Source organism: Amblyomma mixtum, chromosome 10 (genome assembly GCF_055824585.1).
Source record: "Amblyomma mixtum isolate Tamu chromosome 10, ASM5582458v1, whole genome shotgun sequence".
Classification (NCBI taxonomy): Eukaryota; Metazoa; Arthropoda; class Arachnida; order Ixodida; family Ixodidae; genus Amblyomma; species Amblyomma mixtum.
Window position 1 is genome coordinate 130179747 of NC_143021.1, and position 17026 is coordinate 130196772.

Genomic DNA, 17026 nt, shown 5'->3' on the forward strand with positions numbered 1-17026 from the left:
CAGGTTTATAAATTTGCTTAAAATAAATGTAATACCTGTCTGCACGCAATACACGGAAGAAAGAGAAATTTTTTATCAAACTGCCTAGACTTTTATTCAAAGAAAAAGCGCGCATAACCAAAGCCTCTAAGGGGCCTTTTGTTTCCGGCTTTGCTGCCGTGAAGGTTATGGCCATTCTGTGGCCGTTCTTCAATGTCATGGGAGCAAGAAAGTTTCCTCCAGTTGGCGCCGGGCAGTGTGAGGGCGGAATCGTATTCCACTTCAACCAATCCTGGAGAAAAGCGGAGCGGGGCGTGCCAGGATGCGAGAACGGGCCAATCGTTAAGTAGGAAATACTTGTTCTCCAAATGCGCAGTTTGCCCGGTGTGCTTTTTTCCGCAGACACCAGTAGCCGCACTCCGCGACCACAGCGAGGTTCCAGCCAGCAGGGGCGCTTCAAGTAACCGGTGGTTCCTAGGTCCAATAACCGCTGCCGCTCGGCGCACGAGAGAAGAAATGGCGAACAGCTTCCCGTGGTACCCGAACTGGCCGACGGCTATGCTTGCTCTTCGTCGAGATGTACTGAAAAATGTTGGCATTCATTACACGATAGAGGTAAGCGTTTTTTTTTAATTCCACTCCCTTTGTACCAGACGCAAACAGGTTATCAAATTGTACACACTTTTCCATGCGGTGCCGCCTTTGAATAATTTATTTTCGAGCCGCGACGCCTAGCTATGAAAACGCATCACTGATCACGTATATAAAGAAACGTGGCCAGGCACAAATAAAAAATACTTTAGTCTAGCAACTAAGTCGAGACCTATTATTTCCCCGTCGGTTTTTTGTCAAACGCGTTACCAATAATAAATTTAGGAACGCGCTGCTGGCAAGACCAACTCAGCGCGTGAACAGCTGCGAAGCATCGAATATTGTAACACCCCACGTTCTTCTGCTCGCGAGCTCATTAAGAATAATAATTAAAAAGCAATGATTTATATAACACAAAATGTAAAGGCCCTTGCGAAAAAAAATTTAGTTTCTGAGGAGTGCTTGACCCCTACATAATCAATGAAAGCATGCTTAAAGCGGCTACATATTGTGCCACAACACACTAACAAAGGGTAAGTAGTAGCTCTCGTGAACTTCTATGCTCCCCTTTTGTTCAGCCTCTGGTATAGTAACCGGACTCACTTCTAAACTAAAACTAACTTGTAAACTAAAATTGAAAATTTATACGAGGCTATTCATTTAAAACAAAGGTACAGTAGGAACAGCGGAAAGATTATATTATCTTTTTCTCATATACTCGGTTTAGGTGTTCATTGAGCTAACAAGATACCACTATTTCGTCATTACTGGTCCCTTAAATTTTATATCCCAAGGTAGGTTTTGATGCAGCGCTACTCAATGCTGAAGCAGTACAGTAATCATTTTATTGCGAAAACAATACTACGCAGGTTTCGAGCCTTCAGCGTAGCGTAGTCCGGTTGTTACGCTTTACACCACGTGACTACTGACATCATACCAGCGCAAGAGCTGGGCTACCAAGTCGGCTCTTCAGCGTAGCGTGACTCGGAGCCACGCCGGGCGTTTCGCGCTTCTCCCACTAGGTGCGCTGTGGTTTAACAGGTGGTGTTACTTCACAAGCGAGGCGAAAGATGGGCTACCGAACCCGATTCGTCCTGTAGGCAGTAGACGCGGCGCACTGCGTTCCTTCTTTAGACGCGGCGCGGCGCGTTCCTTCCGCGAGAGGCGCTTCACTCGCTTTCGCAAACTACGAGGCTTAACCAAAGCTAAGCCCCGTCAATTTTTTGCCTGAATAATAATTGAATACAATGTAGTAGAAAAAGAAATCACATACCGCCAGTGGTACGCGAAGCTAGAAGTTCCGTATGTTACATACGGCCGGCTGGTGATTATCCAAACTGTACTTTCGAGTGTAATCCTTATCCGTGAGAACGTCGTGTGGTGCCGCAAAGATCAGAAAGAACGTTCTCTTACGGTGAGGGTGACAGCTGCTCAAGAATCCTCCTATGCTATCGCTGGTTTCAGGAAAAACAAACCAGAGACACTGTGTGGACCGGTGCGATAAGCTATTAAGCTATTTGGAGCTTGTACAATACTACGCTACTAATTCCCCACAAATCATCACAACAAAATAAAAGAAACATTCTGCTATGCTATGCTCAGTTTCGGAGACTGTCGGCTTCCTTCAATTGTATGCCGTAACGATCCCTTCGTATCCCTACCTTTGTCTGCTGAAGAGCTCAACAAGGGCTCCGGTTGCGGGGATGCCATAGGTAGCGAAAGAGGGCTCTCACAAAGCTGCCGCTCTAACCGACCATCACGTTCCACGTACCACTTTCGGTATTACAGGACGTCCTGCATCAGCCACAACGAGTCATGGTGACGCTGATGACAGCTTCAAACACAACGTAAATACCCTGCAAACTTAAAGGTCAGCTGAGCGAGCATGGTACGGGACACACGGACGTCGTGGCTTCGCATCGTAGAAGTGGTATGCGTCCAAGGGCGCAGCTCCAAGGCTCCTCCTCCTGCGTTCCGCATATTAATAATAATAATAATAATAATAATAATAATAATAATAATAATAATAATAATAATAATAATAATAATAATAATAATAATCTCTTTATTTGTGTCGTAGGGTACACGGTCGACACTGGAGGCCGGCAGTAAAAGCTTTCACAAACGACAGCTTGACAGAGCCGCAGGCCCCCATGCACTTGGCTGCAGTACAGTGTCAATGCTTATATGCAAAAAAAAATATGCTATACACAGTAAACCTCACAGTACACCCTGATAAATAAATTCCATTTTCTACACAGAACACAACATAAAATTTTGTGATATACGACAGAAATTAATAGAAAGAACATAGAATAGAACATACAACAGGATGGATAGAACATAAAATTACCGTGACTTAAGGCATGAAACAATGACAGATCAATTCTATGAACTCATAAGAACAAAATATACAAGCGGTTGTAGTCTAGTAAGGCAAGAAACGATAGTCAAGATTATAGTTCACACGACAGGAGGAAATAGCATGGATACAATACAATAAAAATAAAAATCCGGTAGGTAAACATGGCCACTTAGTGTAAGGAGAAATTATTCAGCTGAAAAGGACATGGGTGTAGAAACAAACTCAAGTATTAAGAAACAGAAAAAGAAGTGTAATTGCGGATGGTCAGGGACAATCAGGGATGATCATTTGGACATGTAATATTTTCTGATTTCTTTAAATGGATATATTTGTAATTGTACATTTTCTTTATTCAATTTATTCAATAACCTCGGCAACTGATTTTGCAATGTTTGATGACCATATATTGTGCGGTATGTTTTTACCATCCAGTATTCGCTTTAATGGGTGGCATGACTCGGGGTGTTGCTTTGTAGATTCGCTAACTGTTTTAAGAATGTACCACCATTCTTTGCTTCCTGTTTATAAAGCTTACTCACTCGGTAGTCATACATTGTCATAATAGGCATCACATTGTATTTTAAAAATATTTCATGAGTGTGAAAGCGACTATGTACATTTTCTACTGTACGAAGAAACCTTTTCTGCAGTATATGAAGCTTTTGTACATTTTCCTTTGTTGTAGATGCCCAGACTAACTGACAGTAGTTTAACCTTGAGGAGAACAGGATGTTATAAATGGCCAGCATAACCTTTCGGGGTAGAACATTACGATTGCGATATATGAGGCCTATAACTTGAGAGAGTTTTGCTGCTAGATGGTTGATGTGATAATCCGAGGATAAAGTTTCATGAAAAATGACTCCTAAGGTTTTAAAAGTAGGAACAATTTCAATCGGAATAGAGTATAAGGATATATTTCTGTTTACTGTTATATTTCTCCCCTTAGACCTGAACAAAATGCGTTTAGTTTTGGACACATTGATCGTCAGGCAGTTTTTCTGAGTCCATTCCTCTAAAGCATGTAGTGTAGATTGTGCGGAGGCACACAATTCTTCAACATCTTTTCCTGCAAAAAAAATGCTCGTGTCGTCGGCATATATAATAAATTTTGCAGTGGGGGAAATATTAGTAATATCATTTATGTACTACCGCGCTCAATATAAGTTGCAACGCGAATGGACCCAAAATACTGCCCTGCGGTACATAACTACGCACCTCTAGTTGTCCAGAGACCGAGTCAGTTATTTTAACTATTTATTTTCGATGTTCCAAGTATGATCGTATTAAACGTATGGCTTTGCCACGAAAACCATACCGCTGACATTTCAGAATTAATATTTCATGATTTATGAGGACGAACGCTTTGGAAAAGTATAAAAATATTCCAAGTATAAAATTACCTTGCTCGAAATGTGTTAAAATATGTTCCTTTAGTGTCAGAAGAGCAAATTCTGTACTTAGACCTCGCCGAAAGCCATACTGAGAGTTAGTTATTATCTTATGTTTTTTTTCCAATTTCCTAAAGCGGCACAATATCACTTTTTCGAAAGCTTTAGATAAAATAGGTAAGATAGAGATAGGCCGATAGTTGTTCATGTCATTCCTGTTGCCCTTTTTATGAACAACTACTTCCTCGACGAATGTCGAGGAAGTCGTTGATAAACTGTTGTATCAAGTGCAGGTGGGGGGGGGGGGGGGGGGAGAGGGGACGCCTCCCCACAATTCTACCGCCTACGCATAACATGTTTTCATGGACTGCTGAACTTGACTTGCCCGCCTTGATCTACCCTCGTCTGGCAGATTAACGCGATACCTATGCTGTCCTAGCGCATTCCTCTCATCTGATATGCCACACAGTTCAGACGAGTCACACTGATGTAAACGTTGCTGTGACACCACTGGCACCGCCAGTGCTCGATATGCGTTGCATTGTCAGCAAATTAAGGCCTTTGTGAACAATGCGGCTAAAAGCACGCCTATTACTATATATTTTGTTCTGAGAAAAAGAAACAGCCTAAGTATTTACATAGCTGTGTTTGAACAATGGACCATTTTCATGAAATGCATGAGTTAAGCAAATTGGAGAATCGATCCCGGCCGCGGCGGCCGAATTTAGAGGAAGGCGAAATTATAGAGGCCCGTGTACTGTGCGATGTCAATGCGCGTTAAAGAACCCAAGGTGGTCCATAGTTCCGGTGCCCTTCACTTGGGTGTCTCTCATAGCCTGAGTCGCTTTGGGACGTTAAACCGTTATGAACCATAAACCATAAATTGGAGAATTAAGGATTAATTTTTTGCATTAAAGTAAAACTGATGCACTGTTACAGGCCTGCCGGTATCCATCACGAAAATATCAAGGTTACTGGTCAATAGTTTTTGGGCTGATGGAAGATGACCGTTTTGCAATGCATTTTCATGTTTTCAGGGTGCGCTTACCTGCATAACGTGAGTCCCATGGTACTGCTGTGGGCACTATCATGGGTGTGATTGGGCTAGTACCTGTTGAAAAAGAATAAATACACTGTTGGAGGCCTGAGACCAGGGGTTTTATTGCTCAGGAGTAATTTTTTAAACTGGTTTTGCAGTGTGTGTGTAACCAAAATAAAAGGGGAAGGGACAAAGGTCGGTACAGAAGAAGTAAAAAAATGACCCCCCCTCCCCCCGCAAAATTTCCTGCCTCTCCCATAAAGATCTAAAAATCGCACTCGGCCTCCACTTTCCTTAGTCGGCGCGTGCGCAGCGAACTAGGACGGAGCTGTTTCTTGGAGGTTAACGAAAGCAGGCCCGACAGCAAGGCACGAGATAAGAGATACGTCACGAGAGAGGAATACTGTATAGAGTTTGGTGCCCTCCAGTATATGGTCGATTGTGCGCGCTGGGTCGAGGGACAGCTGGGGTGGAGGGTAGAGGGAAATTTACGATGCTTTGAGCGGGCGGCACGTTCTATGATGTGAAAGCGTTGGCTGTAATGGCCGTACTACGGTACAGAATAGTTCCGAGCAACGCTTCCGCGTAGCACACTGAGGAGTTGAGCACGGATATCTCCAATAAAAGCTGTCTGTGCATCTTAAAAGCAACTCCGACGGCCTTTTTGTATGCAGCTCATAGCGCGCTTTCGACTTCCAGCGCCCCAACCTAGTGGTGATAGTGAGACCTGTGCAATAATGTTGGGTGCGAGCACGAACGAGCAGCACGAACTTAATATATATGGAAGCATCAAATTCCACAACAACTAAACCAAACTGAACATTAATATTGTTCCTCTCCTATGGCGACGTTATAGGGTGCTCAAGTTGGAATAGCCATATACAAAATGGGTTCGAAGGGCACGAAACTCAGAAGGTACTAGCTATTTAAAGGCAGTGAGGGACAATATTAAACCAGGCAGTGAGTCATATACACAGAACTGTAAGTACGCAAATCAAAGCAGCCAAGGGTCCCAGGGTTAAGAAATGCGATGCCGCGTCAACACGCAACACGGCCCCTTAATTTTGCTTTAGTGAGACTCAATACGCTTATCTAACGCATCTCCCAAAAGCAAAGCCATTCCAGCAAAGCGCACAAGCGAAACTTTGTTGTATTCCATCGGCAATTTCAAATCGCAATGGCCAACGGTAGCCAAAACATAGGCACGAAGGAGGCTAACGATTTTGTGAGTTTTTGCCGCAAAGGGGGATATCACAGGCAGTGAATTCACAAACACCTGTGGTGGGCAGGAACAGTGAAGAATCGTTTCCCGCTCCTGCCGGATGTGCTGCACCGCACTGCGCTGCTCCTGTGTGTACGCCGCGTCGGCAGCGTCGAACGCGTCAAGTTTAGTTTCTCCCACTTTGGCTCGCGCGGTCGTGTCGCTCGTCTCAGCTGCGCTGCTTGCGGTGACGCTGGCTTCGCGGATTCGTTGTGTCATCTTCGCAAATAATTGCTTTGATATCTTATTATTTTTAAATACTCATACCTGGTTATAATTTAGTTCATAAGCATGTTTTCGTAATCTACGGTGGTGGAGAAACTTTACTTTTATTAGGCTTAACCTCAGCTGCGTTTACCGCCGTTACCAGGATAATTGCAATCGTTTAGACATAGGCGGCATTCACGGCGCGGACGCGCAACTTGCAGCATGTCACAGCCTTGGCATAAGCTTGCAAAACTCCTGGACTACTATGCATACATCAGAATAAGGCTCGAACAATATTTTTTTTATTTGAGGTGTTTGCCATTGGACATAATGAAAAAGGGGGAGAAAGTTATAAGAAAGAGCCTGGCTTAAAAGATGTCAACTCGATAAAGCGATCATCATGAGTCCACTTGCGATAGTCGCCTGCATGTCCCATCGCAGGCCTACCTTCCTTAGGAAGCGTCGTCTCACAGAAGCTGTAGCCGGGCAAGTCCACAGCAAGTGTTTTTCGTAACACTGGTCTGGCGCAGTGCCACAATGGGGACACTTCTCAGTCGCTTTTAAACGTTTGTCATGCTGCCGATGACGCACAGAAGGACTCAGAGCCGCTCCTGGTCGAATCCGGGGAACAGATACCACCTCTTCCCGAGTGACACAACGGGATAGAGGGTACGAATACGGAGTAATTAGAGCGCCTAGTTCTCGGAGACTTGCGACAGGAACGGATCTGACGGAAGAGGGGAAGGCGGCGGGATCGTCTTATGTGCTAAGGTGTGTCATTATATCCACATGAATATTATGCGGATCCTGGGCATGACCCTGAATCCAGTGTATACGCACAGGACAGGGGTATTTTGTGTAAAGTTAGTGAATGGATTGTGTAATTTGGAATGCGCGGCGGACAGCCTTAAGCTGCTTAAGGGCGGCAAGGGAGTCGGTGTAAATGTAAACAATATCGAAATTGGGTATGAGTGGAGGGGAAGCAATTGCATTGTATATCGCTTGATGCTCCAAGGAAAGGAGGGAGCAGGCTCGAACATTAGACTACAGCTTTGGAACCGTTAACCAAGCAATGCATCACAGATTTCAAAGAATTTAAATAACGTTTGTAAGCTTCCTTTATCTAATATATATCTCTAATATATCGAATTCTCCTACTGAGCCTGCGGCGACTAAGAGTAATGAAGCGTGCAATGAACAAGGCAGTGCGCCATCACCAACGACGACGAAGCGATTTGTGCGGCCTGAGCTACCGGCGGCGGCGCGCGTCAAGAGCTCGAGCTCGCTCTTGGTTTTCGTCCTGGTGCCGCCGCTAATCGATCAGCCTGTGCACCGTTCAGCTGCCAGCCCCTCCAGCTTTCCAATAAACCCCTCTACAAGCGCTTGAAATGTGAAAAAGAAAGTATCGGAATGATATCTTGATTTATTAAGATCACACGATCACAAGCACTCCACTAACTACAAATTTAGCAAAATACAGTCAGCTGTTAATTTTTTACGCGTGCATCTGACTTGAATAGTCTTACCGTTTTGTCGTAGTTTAAGTAACGCTCAATTGTTAATTTATCCACCGAGCGCTTAAATATCGTCTGCATTATACTTGAACTGCACATTATCTAAAGTGCGCTTGTCCTCCTTGGGCACTGTTATCGTCTGCAGTATTTAATAAATAACTATTTTAATTCTTCGCTAAACGCTGTCGACATGAAAATGCATCCCTGATTTTTTTTTTGCGAAAGAAAACACGCAGCTGCTTAAGTATTTTCAAACTCACATCCGAATATTTAAGCGGTTAATTGTATAAGCAAATTCCTTCTTTCCCCTGAAGAGTTCAGATGCTCCTTAACAATACTTTTTGGCACGTTTAGTTCTGTTCACTGGTTTAGTGCCCTAGGATATGATGTCTTTTGTGTGTAAATAGGACCAAGCTGGGCTGTTAAATGCGTGTTAACGTCTCGAAGTTAAGTAATGAGATCAGAAATATAACTGGCATGCTAAATCAACAGGTTTAAGATACCTACCTGGCTTAGACGTTAGCTATACTACCCGTTAATTTACCCCGGTCTGTATTACTGCATTTTAGTATGGGGCACTACAACGAGAACCAATTTTGAAATACTGTACGTGGTACAAAAGAATGCTGTCAGAATAATTGCAAAAAAACTAGGATATGAACACACACTGCATATTTTTTTTTTTCAGGAATATAAGGTATTGACCGTTTTCAACACCTCTCGATTAAGCCTCGCTCTGCAGGTGTACCACGGTGTTGGATCTCTAGGTTCAACATTTATTGCATCCTGTGGAAGTCATAATTGTACTTATTGTTTACGTGAAGGCCAGTATGTTAAAAACACAGCTAGGACATCGTACGCAACACAGCAAGTCTCAATCGAATTGCCGAACTCCTCAATGCTTACCCCCTGCTGCTCTACCACCTATCTGAATCTCATTCATCGTCTGGGTTCAAGAAGCGAATGAAACATCTCCTTCTCGGTTAAGAGTACATATAGAAAATTATTTTGTCTCGGTGTGTGCAGTATTTTTCTACACCATATATTCACGCTTGAAATCGTGTCTCACAAACTTATGATTGACAGTATCAACAGAATTCATTGTTCACTGTATTGTCTATGTGCAGATCACTTGTGTGTATCCGTATATATTGGTCATTTTGATTTCATTACTGCGTGTACGATATCATTTACTACTGTACCTAACCAGCGTAATTCAAATTTTTCGCTTCTTTATTTTTCCCCATCAATGTTGCGTTCCCGTTCGTCGCACCGCTGTCTGAAGCTTTGTGTGCAATAGAGGTTCCGCGGCCTCGTCAGGCGTTTCATTACGCCCTTTGCCTCGGCTCTCCAGGCAAGATGGAAAAAAATCGAATGTATATATGCATATAGCAGAACTTTTTGCTGGGCTAGTTGGTCCATTCTGATATTGGTGATTCTAGGACATGGTGATTCTAGGACAAATTCTAGATGCATTTAATGAACTGAGCCATGGTTTGGAATTCACTTGTGAATTTCCACAAAACAACAAGTTACAGTTTTTGGACTTGGAACTCTCCTTGGAACGAGATAGGTTCTGTTGGATGTACAAGCCTCGAAGTCGAAAAGAGCTGTTGTCCTACGAGTCAGCTCACTCAAAAACAGTTAAAAGAGCCATAGCCACATCAGGATTAGGATCTGCACTAACAAAATCATGCGAGCACTGCATGCAAGAGAGCTTCCAACTGCAGACCGCACGGTTAATACAGGCAGGTTTTCCGCAGACTGTGATTTCGGCAGTGACTGAAGCTCTGCTTCAGAAAGTTAAAGGAAGAAGAAAAACGTTACTCAGGAAAGCAATAGGAGGGTGAGGCCTGCCGTTATCCCTTATTCCCACCGGGTAGCACATAATTTGAAAAAGGTTGCAAATAAATATGAGATTCCCGTAGACTTTTCTGCCCCTTGCAAGCTAGCTACGTTGTGTCACAGGATAAATAATGAAAAGCCAAGACAGCAAACCTGTGGCGTAAAGCATGCCAACATGTTCGTCAGGTGTAGGGAAGGTGTGATTTACCAGATTCCGCTTACATGCGACAAAGTTTATATTGGTCAAACCGGAAGGTGCCTGAACGAACGTTTAAGGGAACATGAGCGCTCACTTGAAAAAGGCACTGGCTCTAATCTAGCGCTTCATTGCAAAGATTGTAAATGCATGCCTCGATTACGCGACACTATTGTTCTTGATAGGAGTAGAGACAGCGTAGCCCGGGAGTTGAAGGAGGCTTTCTTTATAAAAAGAAAGGGCTTGGAATGTGTCAGTGACGCGTCAAAATCATTGTACAGGAGTGAACTTGCCTTTTTGGAACAACATTGCTAAATTTTTATTGTTGACTACGCGTGTTTCAATCGTTGAGTGTCACTGTTTCATCGTTTTATTGTTAAGGTCTGTGCATGTTTTAGCCATACGTTGTTACATTCAGTTAGTTTTTATTCTTTCCACAATTCCATTTCGTCATTTTTTATCGGTTTTACCCTTGTTACCTGCTATGGATGTTTTATCGGTTTTTATGGCTCTTTACACCTTGTGACATTAACTGTTTAAGTCATCATGTATTTTTTTGTTACCATCCCCTTGAGATTCTGCTGACTTTTAGCCTTTTCACCCTGTTATGTTTTTATCGCTTTTATGGCTCTTTACACCATGTGACATTAACTGTGTATAGTCATTGAGTGTAGTTTTCATTTTGTTACCATCCCTTTTGATATTCAGTTCACTGTTAGCTTTTTCACCTTGTTTTGTTTTTATCGCTTTTATGGCTCTTTGCACCATGTGACGTTGACTGCATCTGACTATCTTTGGCACTGCCTTCCTATATATTGCGCGAGTTTCGCTCAATAAATTCAGTTGTCAGTCAGCGCTCTTTCCTGTCACTTCCTCGTTTCGCCTTCGGGCTTCTTTCGCGCTGTTTTCACCAATATCGTATATATGCATGTACACCTTACCTGGCTCTGTCGAAAATGAATGAATGAATTGACGCGGTAGATTTAAACCGTAGGGGCAATGCAAGGCCGAGCCTTAAGGCTGTTAGAAGAAACCGATCATCATCTTTGGAAGAAAGCAGCCTTTGTTACCGAAAACGATACGCAGTCGCTGCTGCTGCTTACCACGTGCTAACGAACGAACATCACTCTCGCACATCCTCACACCAGCGGCCGTCCTGCCACGAGGATAGCTTTTCGCTGAATTGTACGAGTTAAGCAGTACCCCAGACTATGTGGCTCGTTTCTTCTAGAACCAAAGCCAATAATATCAACGTATTGAACAAAATCTTGAACCAACCAAGGGTTTTTAAAACCAGATCCCAAAGTTTCAGAACCAGTTCGCTCTCTTCAACATCTACAACATAGCAAGGCGCGAGCAGCAGACCATGTTCGCACTACGCGAGCAGCAAACACTGGCCACATTGCGGAGAGCATTCGCGTATGCTCAGGGCAGAGACTCCGAGCACCTGCACTTGTACTCTTTTGTGTAGTGGAACAGCCACGATTCAAGCTGCAGTCTTCTGAACAGATTACTCAGCCCCCCTACCATGCTCGCCCGCTCGAATGTGATTTAGTACTTTGATGGAAAGGTGTTTCTTCTCTTCATTAATAAATGATTTCTAAGTCCCCCGGACTTCACGACAACACTCGGTCTGAATGAAGCTCCGGGGTTAGCCAGTCTTATAGAGGTCAAATAGGACGAAGGCTTCTTCCTTGGTTCTTTCGCTTTCCGTGGAGCACGCAGTATTCGCCCTTGACAACACAGAAGACAATGGAAGCCTTGTGGTCGGCTGGATGCGTGGCAGATAAAAGATACGAGTAGCCGCCAGTATGCGTCGGCTTCATGTGCACACAAATGCCCATGCCTCAATTAAAGCGGTGAATTAGGCGTGTTGGTACATAATTAAAAAAAAAACGGCAGGGCAAAAAAGGGACTGACGAGACGGCAAGGACGGCGCTCAAGGATCACGGCCGTCCTTGTCGTCTCGTCTCTTTCCCTGTCCTTTATTCTCCTGGCCTAAACGAGTGGAGATGTATAGATAAATTATCTTCCTTTACGTTCTTGTTCTCCAATGCAGAAGCAGTCAACGTCATAAAGCGCACCGGCATCAGGAAGTTTTGATTCCTGATGACCGAACCGCTAGCCATTCTGTTCCCTGACCTCTGGTCAGGCTGACGGTGGTGGTGGTGGTGAAAACATTTATTCAGAACAGGAGGTGTTTGGATCGGCCCGTAAGGGACCGATCCTTACAAACACTAGGTGGAGGTCCCTAGTTTGGGACCCCAGTGGCGGTAGCCGCCGCCCGGGCGCGCCCGACTAAGGCTTGTTGGGCCTGTAAGTCGTGGCAGCCGAGCAGGGTCGCCTCCCAGTCCTCCCGGGTTGGGTTGGGGATAGGAGGAATGGCCGGGTTGGAGGGGCAGGCCCACACCATGTGATAGGTGTCCGAAGACACCGCACCACAGTGCGGGCAGTTGCCGCTAAAGCAGGGGTCAAAATGTTTTAGTGCTGCCGGGCACAGCAATGTATTGGTGAAGAGGCGGAGAAGAAGCCGCTCATCCGCCTTCTAGAGGCCTTTACATGGGCTAGGGTAAAGGCGATGGCTATCTTGAAAGTAGGTTGCGATATTTTTGAACGTATAAACCGGATTAAAATCGGGTTCCTGATCAGGTGGGGAGGAGAAAACAGCCCGGTGAGAGAGCGCGCGGGCGGCTGCGTCTGCTGCCTCGTTTCCTGCCAACTGCTATGCCTGGATACACGTAGCGTAAAGCGCTCCGGTGTTCCGGCCGCACGTTTCGCCTTGGCTGCTCGACGGCGAACTGCCTGCCAGGTGACAACCTCGGGATCGGAAGAATTTACATTTTCCAGTCTTCTGCGCCGTTTGGCAGCGGCTTCACTCTCCTTAGCTTACCAGAGCTTACATGTTGGGCGCGACCGTCATTTCTCCGCGCACCCTCCTCGCGCATGCGCAGTAGCGCGCGGCGCAACAGTCGTAAACACGAGGTCACGCGTCGGAGAGGAGCGCACGCCGGCGGCGCCGGCAGTGAGGAGCTCGCACCGGCTGTGGCGAGGAGGCGACGCACCTGCGGACCTGCGCCTCTCGTGCCGTCACGCGGTTCTCGCGCATGCGCATAACAGGCGGCGCACACTCGCGCAAAACTCGCCTCTGACCCACGTAGTGTGGCTTTACTAGCTTTACTCTACAAAACAATCCAGCAAAGCAATATGGCGGAAATCTGCTTGGAAGTTCGACACACACTACATAGGGCAAAATCGAGGGAAACGTGCAAACATCCTAGAGATATCGTTCCCTCTCGTGAACACCTCCTGATTGTAAATGTTTAGCAGCGCCACACTCGTTATTTTTTTGAACTATGATTATTTAGTACACGTGCATGTGTGTAGATGGCGCTACTTACTACATTTATCTACATTTATCGCATGTCGCTGCGTTATTGCTATTATTGTTTGTATTCTGTGGACTTTGTTGTTGGCAATTGTTACAAGTTGATTAAAAGAATAAGAGACCGACATTTTAAGAGTATATTTACCAGGAAAAAAGAAGCCGCGGAACGTTTCAAGAGCTTGTGCCCTTCATGAGGAGAACAAGAAAGGTAGCTAAAATCAACTAGACATTGCGCATTCCCCAAACGCCGTAGAGTAAAGGCGATGCTTAGCCGCGTAGAGCGAAGTATTAAGTTTCTTCATGCAAAATCTCAGAACTGCCACGTGCTGGTTACCTGAACAGTATTGCATTCCGTTTTTAATTGTTTGGAAAAAACGCTAATTTTGATCAGGAATAACTTTTAAACTAAACAAGGCAGATGGATGAAATGTTCAGAATGGAAGAGCGATTAGACGGTCGCAAACTGTACAAAAAGTCGCCGCAGTGCAATGCATATCCCAAAAGTTATTGCAGATTACATTGTTCTGTTTTCTATGCTTTTCAAACATGCTTGGCTGATAAACTAATCTGTACACGTACTTCTAAATGATTAAATATGTTCTCTAGGATCAGATCTCACAATATCTCGAAAGATATTTCTCTAGGTGCAAGAGGTTTTTCACAATTTTGCATTTCCTGAGACAAGTTGAGCTCAACTGCCAGTTTTCATCTTTGCGTTTTCTTTTACAGCTGAAGCAAATTTGCAGCTACCGTTAAACCAAATGCATCTTTTGAAAGCAGAGAAAACTAGCTTTTCGGAGATATCTGAGCCATATTTATGAAGCGAACGAGCGAGGTACAGTCGACGTACAAATATCACCAAAAATGGTTCCCGCTCACCGTCAGAGTGGGACCGCCACCTTAAGGATGCACGTAAGAGGCCAGTGCTAATTCACTGCGGCAGATTAAGCATAAGTGGAGGCTTTTTAGTTTCTGATACTGCTTGAAGATTTCTGCTTGAAGTCTTAATTATAGTTATAGCTCCGAGTTCAACAATCAGTCTTGTTTGAGTTTCTCGTAAGCTAGGTCCTCGAAAAGTTCTTTCAAGTTGTGTTTGTGATCCTGCAGTTCGAGAACCAAGGTTGAGAGTTATTATCCGCTAAAGGTACGATAATGTTTTCGTCCGACTTGAGTTTCCCGAACGCTGATTTTTCTTTTTGGCACGTTTCTGAGGATCACGTGTAGGTAGCTTTCACGTACCTTTAGCGTAAAGTCGTACTACGGGGGCAATGGGTTCGACCGGTTCGATACCCTCTTCCGTGGCTCCCACAACTTCCACGGCGGGTACTCGAGTTGTCTTGAACTTAACCACGTGTTCTTTAAGCATCGAATGAGTTTTGCCTGGAGATAGTCGAGATGTCGCCATGTGGCCTACTTGCCTACTTTTTCTCTGTCTGCAAATTTTAGTTTTCCTTCGTGCGTTGCACATCGCCTTTCTGTGGCGCTGTTGGCAACACTTCCGAGAGACAAGTGACAGTGCTTTTAATATTTCAGTAACTCGATATTCTAAACGCCTGTGCAAGGACAAGTCTAGCTCATTTAGCATCAGCGTTTCAAAACACCCATGACTCCGCCAATGAACCAACCGTCTCTCGGATTGGAAAACAACCTTCTCCCCTACTCTTAGATGGACAAACCGGTTGCAACTCAGGCAGTTTGCAGTAGGTGCAGGTCTTGGCACGCCATGATAAAATCCAAGTTGGTCTTGTAAGGGGCAATGTTGCGTGAATAGGTGACAAAACGCTTGGGCCGCTGTGTTCCTGGTACAAGAAATAGAGCTTGAAAGCCTCATTTTCATTTTCTTTTTTTCTACAAAACTGCACACTTTGAAAAAAAAGTGGATATGAGTGAAAACTTTCGCTGCATTATACGGTCGAATCAACGCCAAAAAATAAAGTGATTTAAACAGAGAGTGTTTGAGCCCGCTGGCAATTTTTGCATAGACGGTATAGGAATGAATAAGTGCGACTTATCAAAATATCAAAAAATATCACGCCATCCTTTGAAAGTGGTTCAATACCTCAGATGTCGCTCTATTGAATGTCAAATTGTGCAGGATGTGGCTAGCGCGGGACAGAGGCTTTGTTTCCCGCCCAAATAATTTTTTTCTTGACTGTAATTTTTCTGATCATGTGGGCGCGAATTTTTTCTTGACTAATTTTTCGGATCATGTGGGCGCGTCGGCGGCCATATTCTACTCGGCGGCGGGAACCGGCGTGCGCCTGTAGGGGGGCACAGGACCTCTTTTGGCAAGGTGTCGCGAGAGGTCAGCGCCGCGGGTGGAAATAGGTCGATGGTAGATGAGCTTTGGTTAATGGAAGGTGTGCCGGTGAGCATTGCGCCACTCAGAGCTGCCAAAGAAAGTGCACCTGCATGGGTTGTGGATGCACAAGACGCAAAAGTGTCGACTGTGGCTTTGTACGACGGCACATCGCAGTAACGGAGGGCCTACTCTCCAGGTGGTCGTACGGGCTACTGCGGGCTGGCGCTGCTACGTGAAGCCCGGTGCGGGCACACATGTGGCAGGGTCACCTTTAAGGGAGCCTTGCGTTGTCGCTGTGAGGACATGTTATGAATTATGGAAAGACACTCGACTTGCGCAAGCCAGGAGACGCAGTACTCAGGACGGAAGGGTGGAAGAGTGGAAGATCAACGTCGGCGAAAGCTGCAGTCGTGGCTGCGTGGACATCGTGGTGGGGAGAGTTCGAGCTTGAGTTATTACTAGAGAGGCCTTGACACGCAGAGCACGGGTGCTCTTGCGGGCAAGACGGCTCCGTGGCACGGCTTCGGGGAACGGATGTGAATTGAAGACCTGCGTGACGCCGCACAAGCGGAAAACATCAGCTTTGAAGGCGTGGTGAACGAGCAAGGCGAGAGAAAACGCCGAACAATAAAGCGTCACGGATGAGGAGAGCCTGCGCTGCCCGTGAAGAAAGGCCGGTGATGTAGAAGAGGGCTTCCGCCTGGTAGAACCAGACGGCCGGATGGCGTTCGTAGAACGGCTGAAAAGCTGCATTTCAGGTTTCACAATTAAAATTGAGTACCATGGCGTGGTGTTTATGGCGGAAGGTGGGGCGGCCATTTACAGGAAAACTGAGCCGCAACTAAGCGGGATTTCATACAAACGGGACGCTGCATTTGCAGGAAATCATAAGCGGGTTACGATGTGCTAGTCGCGGGTACCCGGGGCCTCTGCGTGGGCACCAGAAATGTG

The 17026-nt window shown here is 45.2% G+C and overlaps 1 protein-coding gene across 1 annotated transcript in view; it reads left to right on the forward strand.

The window, feature by feature from the left end:
- The first annotated feature begins 495 nt into the window (after positions 1-495).
- LOC149326947 (uncharacterized) overlaps positions 496-17026 on the forward strand; it is a 104241-nt gene continuing 87710 nt past the window's right edge. Inside the window, exon 1 of the mRNA XM_089564734.1 lies at positions 496-594. Coding sequence (XP_089420860.1) covers positions 496-594 — 99 coding nt within the window. The remainder of the gene's footprint in view (positions 595-17026) is intronic.